The following is a 9,875-nucleotide window of genomic DNA, read 5'->3' on the forward strand; positions in this document are numbered from 1 at the left end:
CGGTAGAGGGCAGGCCGTGTGGAGCCCCGGTGAGTGAGTGGCGTGGCGTGGGGCTCTACGTGCACTCATGTGACCCCGGGGCCGGTTAAAAGCACCGGGAGCCTCCACGCGCACAGCGGGAGACCTGAGCGACAGCGCGGGCGTGAGAATGTCTCTGTACCGGAATTCAGCATGGTTCCTCAAAGGACTCACCGAATTCACCAAGTAAGAGCTGCACTGCTTCAATAACACTTTATAACAACACTAATCAACATAATGCTTAATGGAAGCACATCTAATAATATAATATAATATAACAATAAATATAATATAATATAATGAATAAATGATTATACATTTAAAAAAAATTCATATCAAATTTAGCATGATATTTAACATTTTATAATTAAAATGTTAAATATAATAAATGTTAAATATTGGGTCAGATTTCAGTCATTCTACAACTGTTTAACTATCTTACCAAGTTTTTAAATAGAATTTATTTCATTCAAATTTTATTATGAATCCTGTATTTATACCATTTCCAAATATTTTGATGAATTTAATTTAAAATTTAAGGTCAGAAACCTACAAAACTAAATATTTCGACATTTAAGATAAAAACGTCCAGCATTTTGTCTGCAGGCCTACTTATACTTTTACTCCCACGTTAAATAATGTAAATGCTGTAATTAAAACATTAGCTTTTATAAATGTTAATAAAAAAAAATTATATACATTTTTATAATTTTATATTAACTTTTAATTTTTATATTAATTTTATAAAAAAAATATGGTGCACTCTTACAACAATTTCTGCAAGTTCAAGGTCAACACATAGACACATGTGGCTTTTTGTTTTACATGAAATCTAATTTCACAAATGATTATAGTTTATAGTCTTTCAATGGCCTCTGCATCTGTTTTTTCCTGCTGATACATTGTTACCCGGGTCGACCTCTCACGCCCCATAATGGGACACAGCACCCTTAACAGTGCACGCATTTACGGAGAAAAGCTTGTTTGCCCCCGCCACCTCCTTGCTCCTCTTCATCCCTCTTCTGGCCTGGCACGCGTGGACAAAGCTAGTCTTTGAGATGCTGATACCAGGAGCGGTGCTATCAGAGGACGCACAGATACTAGCTCTCATTAGCTAAGCCATGACGCAAGGGGGCACATAAGGACACTGCCTAATGCTTCTCAACTGGCTTCGCTCCAGGACGTTATGATGCAAACAAATACAGAACCTCAATTTTTACATTGTACAAAATTAATTCGAACTCACCACAGACGGTTGAGAAGCTCTGCTGTAAGATTGCTCTCCCATTGCCATGTGCTTCTCCCTAAAGGGGTCCTATTATGCCTTTTTACATGTTTATCTTTCTGTAGTGTGTAATGTTGCTGTTTGAGCATAATAACAAAGTTACAATGTTCCTCCAGCGGGAGTTATTCTCTATATCAGTGTCAGTGTTTCTGAACTCTCTGAAACGCCTCCATTGTAATCTTGAGCTACTTCCAGGAATGAACACATCAAAATATTGCTCATTTAAATAATTCCCGCCCACAAGATATGCAAAATAAAAGGGGTGGGGCCTAGTTGAGTTAGTTAGTAGTGTGTTGAAACCATAGACTTTATAAAAAAGATGGATGATGTGTCTCCACTTCCTACTGTAGAAAAATAAAGCCAAAATTTCCTAAAAATGGTGTTGTCATTGTTTGCGATTACGGGCCCGAGTTGAAGTTTAGGTGCGTTCACGGCATGTCGTAATAACCATCATTACAAGATTTCAACTCGTTCACATCTTGGTCTTGATAATTAAAACTTAATTAGATAATAATTGTAATTAGAGCTTGGGATTATAACTTGAGCGCCTACTAGCGCCACCTGACCCCTGCAGATTAATTTAGGCATTGGTATTGTTGCCTGTAGAAACGCGAAATAAAAAAAAAAGTCATGTGTTGTCATCTCAAAACTATGGTAATTATGCAACCCGATCTCACGGGAATTCGTACGAATTTTACGAGGTGGCTAATTCGTAACAATTCATACGACCTCACTCGTACAAATTAGTACGATTTTGGTAAATCGTACATATTTCACGAATTGGCCAATTCGTATGAATTCGTATGAATGACCTACCCCTGACCCCGCCCCTAAACCTAACCATCACGTGGGTTTAGACAAATCGAATGAATTCGTACGAGTGAGGTCATACGAATTAGCCACTTTTTAATCACTCGTACGAATTGGTCGTGAGATAGTGTAGTAATTATGACATGGCGTGAACGCAGCAATATAACATAAACTAAAATAAATATAACAACATAAATAACAAACTAACATATAACATAACGAACTAAAACCAAACATACGCAAGCATGATGAGAACTATCTAAAAATTAAGTTTAAGTCACTTGTTGGTCACGTGTTGGATTCAAGGGGCGTGGCTTTTCACAAACACGCCTAAAACGTTTGACCAATCATAACACACTGGTCCTCCAGCCGACCAATCAGAGCACATTGTGATTGTCAGAAGGAGGGGCTTCACTGACAGACTGGGAAGGGAGGAGCCGCAACAATGGAGAATATGGGGAAAATAATGTGTTTTTGAACTTTAAACAAGAAAACCTATTCTAGCAGAGCCCAAAAATGAAATCAAGACTTTGTAAAATGCCATAACAGGTCCCCTTTAAAAAAAAAGTGTGTTGTCAAATAGTTCAAAGCATGAACTAATTAGTTAGTTTCTGAGGGTGTAGCTACTGGTAACCCTGTCACATTTCGAGACTAATTAAATGTGTGTCTCAGGGGGGCGTTTCTGTCGGCATCTAAGAACTTTGTTGAGAAAGACCTGGAGGTGTCGATGGCAGGCCGATCCTTCATGATCACTGGAGCGAACAGTGGAATCGGGAAAGCAACCGCCATGGCCATCGCCAAGAAAGGTGCGTGTTGGGAAAAACAGTTTTAGTGACTTTTTTAGAGGCCGGACTCGGAGTGTAACCTATTGAGCATCTTTTTCTTTAAGGTGGTACAATCCACATGGTCTGCAGGAACAAGGACAAGGCGGAAGAAGCCAGAGCGGAGATTGTCAAAGAGTCTGGAAACAAAGTATGAGTTTGTATTTGAATGACTGGGGTTTTTAGGCTGTGATTTAGGAATTAAAGGAGTAGTTCACTTTTAAAGAAAACTTTTGCTGATAATTTACTCACCCCCATGTCATCCAAGATGTCCACGTCTTTCTTTCTTCAGTCGAAAAGAAATGAAGGTTTTTGATGAAAACATTCCAGGATTTTCTCCATATAATGGACTTCAATGGGGTCCAAACGGTTTAAGGTCCAAATGAGAGTTTCAGTGCAAACTCCAAAGGGCTTTAAATGATACCAGACGATGACAAGCGAAACGATTGCTCATTAAAAAAATAATAAAAATCGTTAAGTTTTATGAGCACAAATGCTCGCCTTGCTCTGTTCTGTGATGCGCCATCGTGACTCTTCTGTTCGAAAATGAACAAATCTTTTTGAGTCATTTAGTTCATTTCGTTTGTTCAATGAACCAAATGATTTGGAAAAAGATTTTTGATAAACGAGTTTGAACAGGAGAGTCACGAACGCTACTCACAGAACAGAGCCAGGCGAGCATTTGTGCTTATAAACCATAAACTTTTTTTTTTTTTTTTAATGAGCGATCGTTTCGCTAGATAAGACCATTCATCGTCTGAAATCGTTTAAAGCCCTTTGAAGCTGCACTGAAACTCTCATTTGGACCTTGAACCGTTTGGACCCCATTGAAATCCATTATATTGGAATGTTTTCATCAAAAACCTTCATTTCTTTTCGACTGAAGAAAGAAGGACATGGACATCTTGGATGACATGGGGGTGAGTAAATTATCAGCAAAAGTTTTTTTTAAAGTGAACTACTCCTTTAAAGGACACAGAAGGCTGTAGAATCAAAACCTAGAAGCTTTCACCAACGAGAGCAAGTAATTTAACTGCAGGTCAGGAGGACTTAACCTGCAGTAAAAATAAGAAAGCATCTACATAATGAAGAATAATGCAATAGTGTGTAAATAAACAATTTAACATTTGTGCTCAAACTCAGTGAATCATTAAAATGACCCTCTTATTTATCTACACGCTGTCTGGAAACAGATTTACATCTCTATCTGTTTGTAATGCGAGATGTTTATATAAAATGCATGACTTTTGGCATCCGTGTGTGGTTGCAGGAAATCTATGTGCATCTTTTGGATCTGACCGAGACCAAAAAGGTGTGGGAGTTTGCGGAGTCCTTTAAGAAAAAATACAAAACTCTCAACGTCCTGGTGAGGCAATCTCACATCTCCCTGCTTTTACCACCGCATGTAGGGCCAAAAGTTTGGGGTCAGGCATTTTTCTTTTATTCAGATATAGGGATGAACGATATATCGGCCACCATATCAGTATCGGCCAATATATGTTCGTTTTTAATGTTATCTTTATCCGCCCAATTACATAATTTGTCCGATATATTACAGCTGATAAATAATGTATTATTTCCTTCAGCTGAGACTCTTCATGGTTTTGAATTGCTTGAAAAACGACTGAAATAATTGATCAAAAGTGACAGTAAAGACATTGCAAAATATTTCTATTTCAAATAAATTCTTTATATTCACCAAAGAATCCTGTAAAATCATAGTTTCCACAAAAATATGAAGCAGCACGACAGTTTTCAACATTGATAATAATCAGAAATGTTACTTGAGCATCAAAACATCATTTGACGAGGATCGTGTGAGTAATTAAGCTTTGATTTTAAAATATATTCAAATAGATAATTGTAATAATATTTTACACTGCATACCAACCAAACTTTTGAATGGTAGTGTAAATATAATATTTTGAATAACATAACCAGCATTTGATTGGTTGATTGATTTGATTGTGACAGATCAATAACGCCGGCTGTATGATGACTAAGAGGGAGGTGAACGGAGAGGATTTGGAGAAAAGCTTCGCCAGCAACTCTCTAGGTAAAGGATCGTTCCTTTATAATACGTCTAACAGCTTACCCGACTGTTTTCACCTGATCCCCGTGTTGTGTTGTGTTGTTCAGCCGTGTACATCCTCATCAAGAGCCTCATTCCTCTGCTGGAGAAGAGCCCTGACCCCAGAGTGGTGAGTAAACCAGAGACTGCGAGCGGGAGACAGGGGTCAGACGGGTCACCATCTCTCTCCTCTCTTCCAGATAACAGTCTCATCCGGTGGGATGCTGGTGCAGAAGCTGCGAACCGGAAACCTGCAGTCTCAGAGGGGCAGATATGACGGCACTATGGTGTACGCACAGAACAAGGTATATACATACACATACATAGTCAAAAGTAAAGCTTGTGTCCATCCATACACAGAAGCACCATTTGTTATGATGCCATCTTTCATGTTATTGAGCTCATTGTTTGATTATTAAACTTAGGGGACCTATTATGCAAAATTCACTTTTATAAGGTGTTTGAACACGGATGTGTGCTAATAAGCAGTCTGTAACGGGAAAAATCCACCCACTCATAAAAATCATAAACTAATAAATTCTAAAACTCTCCATCAGAAGCATGAGCTGTAAAGGCTCCGCCCTTTTTTGGAAAGGGGGCGGGGAGCAGCGGCTCATTTGCATTTAAAGGGACACACACACAAAAAAATGCTGTTTTTGCTTACACCCAAATACGGGCAAAGCTATAATTAATGATCTGTGGGTTTTTTTGAGCCAGACACATTCTGGGGACATCAGAAACGTATATCACATCTTGTGAAATTAATGTATTTTTAAAAAAAGGTTATGTCGGTGGTGTAAAATTATCCATGACCTTTCAGTTTCTCTGATTTAGTAGCTCTACTCGAGTGACTCTTTCAGACGTGTTTTCCTCATTGGTTGTGTTTCAGAGGCAGCAGGTGGTGATGACGGAGCAGTTTGCTAAAGCTCATCCCAACATCCACTTCTCCGTAATGCACCCCGGATGGGTCGACACGCCAAGTAATCGCAAACGCACAATCATCATAAATTTAAATGACGGAAATGTGCATGTATGATTACAGACGCAGTTTCCAGAGACTACGTGGAATATTTTTTTGTTTAAAGTTGGCATGAAACGGAAGTTGCATAATTCAGCAGTTCAGTCATGAAACATCTAGAGCATTTTCTATATAAATATAGAGCATTTCTTCAAAATAAATGCATGCAGTTTCCATCACACATTCGTTTTAATAACATACATTTTATCCTGAAATCTGGATGTTAAACAAAAAAACTAATAGATTTACAATGTTGTATACCTTCCGAGTGGCTTTGGATAAAAGCTCCTGCTAAATGCACAACTGCAAATATGTATTTTTTCAGACTGATTTGAAGACGTCTAAAGGATTTGTTCTCGCCTCTTGTTCTTTAGCCATAGCGAACGCGATGCCTGATTTCCACAGCTCTATGAAGGAGCGTTTGCGGACACCGGAGCAAGGGGCCGATACGGTCGTGTGGCTCGCTGTGTCCGAGGCGGCCGTCAAGAGTGCCAGCGGGAGTTTTTTTCAGGGTGAGGAAACACACACACACCGTAATTATAAAATTATGCACACTACATGTACATACTATATAGGTTTACAATTAGGTTTGGTTTAGTTGCATGCAATAATGCACAATTTATAGAAATTACTATAGTAACACCATAGTTTTCACCAGAACTGAAAAAAAAATAAGTTCTGTATAATTATAAACATTTTACTCAATATTTGTGCATTTTGTGCATCTTTATACTTATTTGAGTATTGCTGTATTTGTGCTAAACATACACAACAACACACAATGTTGCACACAACATTGCGGCCAGTGTACGGTGAAACCGAGGTCTCTCCGTCTCCTCCAATAAGGCATCCATCTGTTTCAATATAAAACAAGCAAGTCTTTCAGGAGACAAAGAATGGATGAAAGACGCCGATGAAAGCAAGAAAAGCAGGAGTGGTACAGAGAAGACGAAGAGAATACAAAGGAAGACTGGACAATGAAAGTGAATGAGAGAATGAGGATAAAAGGAGGGAGGAAGAGAGATGAAGAAAGGAAAAGCGAGTTGGCGGATCTCCAGCACAGCTGTAGTGGGCAGAGCTTCTGTACCAGACACGACCGGCGTGACTCAAGACGACCTCATGACCTTTGGAAACAGGGAAACCAAACAGACCACAACAGAGAGCGAGTTACTCCAGCACTACTAAGGCTGCGTCCGAAATCTCCACTTAAACCACTACCACTACTAAACCACCAGCATAATAGAAACACCACTTTCGGACACTACTCGATCGTCTCTCGGCACCGTTGATTACGTCATTGCTGTTGCACTATTTAAACACATGCGTGCTTACAAACAATTAATACATGTCTGACAAAATGGAAAACAGAACATAACTTACATTCGTATGACAAATTTGTATTGTCGCGCTGCTCCCCTTGTCGTCCGTCCGCCATTTTTACGATCAGCGCAATGCATGATGGTAGGGCTTGGGTTAGTGACACTACTTTTCAGAATGCATTCTGGGATACATTGAGTGGACTATATAGGGTATAATAATCATCACTATAAATTCGGACAGCACTACAAAATGGCGAGCTCACTATATAGTCCACTATATAGTAAGTAGTGGGAGATTTCAGACACATCCTTAGTCTTTTAATACAAGACAGCTGATTGGGTCGAAATTAGAGGCCTTTTCATATAGTTTTGATTTTATTTTTGGGCTCTACTAGAATAGGTTTTCTTTTCATGCTCGAATGTTCATTATTTTCTCATATTCTCCATTGTTGCAGCTCGTCTCTTCACAGTCTGTCAGTAACGCTCCGTTTAGTTCCTGTTTCTATGAAGCCCCTCCTTCTGAAAGCACACTGTGCTCTGATTGGTCGGCTGGATCAGTGTGTTGTGATTGGTCAAGCGCTTCGAGTGTGTTTGGGAAATGTCCCGCCCCTTACCTCGAATTTCAACACACTACTATCTAAGGCCTGTCCACACTACTGCGTTTTCGTTTAAAAAACGGTGACCTTTTGCTACGTTTGCACGTCCCATCCAAATTAAAACGGAAAAAAAACGAAGACCTAAAATGGAGAAGTTTAGAAATGCTGCAGCTCCGTTTTGCGCTTTGAATCTCCAGAGGGCGTTTTAGTGAAGACGGGACAAAACGGAGGACTTTAGAAACGATGACGCTCGGCTCTATGATTGGGTGTCATCAGTTATTACGTATCCTTTCCTGATTCGTCAGCCACCGTTTACATCGTCACGCGCATGCCCAGTGTTGGTGAATGGTCATGTGATCCGCGTTTTCAGTCGTTTTAACGTGGACGGAGATCAATTCTAATACGCAGATAAAACGCTGGTGTGGATGGAGATCGTATTCGTTTTAATTCTCCGTTTCTAAATGAAAACGCAGTAGTGTGGACGGGGGGCTAACTCAATCAGACCCCGCCCATTTATTCTGCGTATTGTATGAATTATTTAAATGAGGAATATTGTGACGTGTTCGTTCCCGGAAGAAACTCAAGACTACAATGGAGGCGTTTCAGAAACACTGACACTGATGTAGAGAATCTTTATTTAGGTTTGATGGACCAATACGAATGAACCATTTCAAAACCAGATCGGCGCACCACTATATTTCTGAATTCGTATGTAATTTATTTATGGTACATGGTAATATAAAGTTACCTAGCGACTGTAGCTTCTGCAAATACTCACTTCTGTGGCATTTCCATGGTAATGACGACTTCCTCGGTAGGTGGATCTTGCTTCGGGATGGCATTTTCAGAGAGCATTATCATCATTTAACAACTCTTCAGCCAGTAGGAGTCTTTTCTCCAGTCCAGACTGCATGTTTTAAACATCTTTATATGTTTGTGTGTGTTTTTACATGCATTAGATCGGCAGATGGTGTCGGCTCATCTTCCCTTGGCCTGGACGCACAGTTCACAGCTGGAAGATCAGAAATTCATGAGCGTCATGGAGGATCTGGCCAAGGGCTTCCAGCCTCACTAAATACACTCGCATTTAACGACTGCAACACAAATAAATGTAGGACACTAACATCGTTAACTGTTTAGACACATTATTCTCACTCGTAAAAGTAGTGTGAATGTACTCACCATAACTTTTAGCTGTAGATTAAAATGTCCTCCTGAGCTCTGAAAGACTGTTATGCTCAATAAATGCTTAAATACGTTTAAGTCTTTTACCACAGTGACTACTTCCTGTTTCTTCCTGTTCTGCTTCCTTGTACATTTCAATTCTCTCCTATCATTGGTCACGGCAGACGCAGGATTCGTTCTTTTCCGACAGCTTGTTCTGAAACCATGTGATCAATCTCAGCCAATCGCAGTGTGTTCTCACTCTCACTGTGTGACTGTCGGTGACTCCAACGAATCAGGTCAATCGGGTGGGAACCCGCTCTGACCGGAGTCACCCCAGCTGTCAATCACTCACTCACGGCCAATCATGTGGTGAAGCACAGGAAAGTGTGGGAAAGGACATTTCCTGCTTTTGGGGGCCTTTGATTGGACGTTTCTTTGGTTTGAGTGTGTCACCTGATGTTCCAGAGAATGAGAAAGTGGTGTGTAGTTTTTTTTGTTTATTTGTTCTGACAATAATGTATGATTACATTCCTACATATATAGGCTGTGTTAATAACCATTTAATTATGACATGACTGTAATTTCACACGTTTTCAACCAATATTAATAAATATCTCTGAAGGTGTGACGGTGTATGTGGGAAATCAAAGCAAATGCATATTATTTTTTTCATGTCTTTTCCATCACTTTTAGGAGTTCAGGAGGATTCACCCAAGAAACGTACAAATAAAAAATAAACAATGCATGCAATTCAAATGACTTGGAAAAAC

The 9,875-nt window shown here is 39.6% G+C and overlaps 1 protein-coding gene across 1 annotated transcript; it reads left to right on the forward strand.

Annotated features, from left to right (window-relative positions):
- Window positions 1-88: 88 nt before the first annotated feature.
- On the forward strand, window positions 89-9,730 carry dhrs12la (dehydrogenase/reductase 12-like a). Its single transcript, XM_039660416.2, has 10 exons — window positions 89-204; window positions 2,786-2,919; window positions 3,003-3,085; window positions 4,205-4,300; window positions 4,909-4,990; window positions 5,074-5,135; window positions 5,206-5,310; window positions 5,895-5,985; window positions 6,398-6,535; window positions 8,898-9,730. The coding sequence occupies exons 1-10, from the start codon at window positions 149-151 to the stop codon at window positions 9,011-9,013; spliced, it is 963 nt and encodes a 320-aa protein (XP_039516350.1). The 5' UTR covers window positions 89-148; the 3' UTR covers window positions 9,014-9,730.
- The last annotated feature ends 145 nt before the right edge of the window (window positions 9,731-9,875 follow it).

Source organism: Pimephales promelas, chromosome 16 (genome assembly GCF_988280905.1).
Source record: "Pimephales promelas chromosome 16, fPimPro1.hap1.1, whole genome shotgun sequence".
NCBI classification, from domain to species: Eukaryota; Metazoa; Chordata; class Actinopteri; order Cypriniformes; family Leuciscidae; genus Pimephales; species Pimephales promelas.

Coding starts and splice junctions, on each gene's coding strand:
- dhrs12la (XM_039660416.2), top strand. CDS start 149: ATGTCTCTGTACCGGAATTCAGCATGGTTCCTCAAAGGACTCACCGAA. Junction 4,301..4,908: donor ACAAAACTCTCAACGTCCTG/GTGAGGCAATCT, acceptor TGATTGTGACAG/ATCAATAACGCCGGCTGTAT. Junction 5,986..6,397: donor CGGATGGGTCGACACGCCAA/GTAATCGCAAAC, acceptor CTTGTTCTTTAG/CCATAGCGAACGCGATGCCT.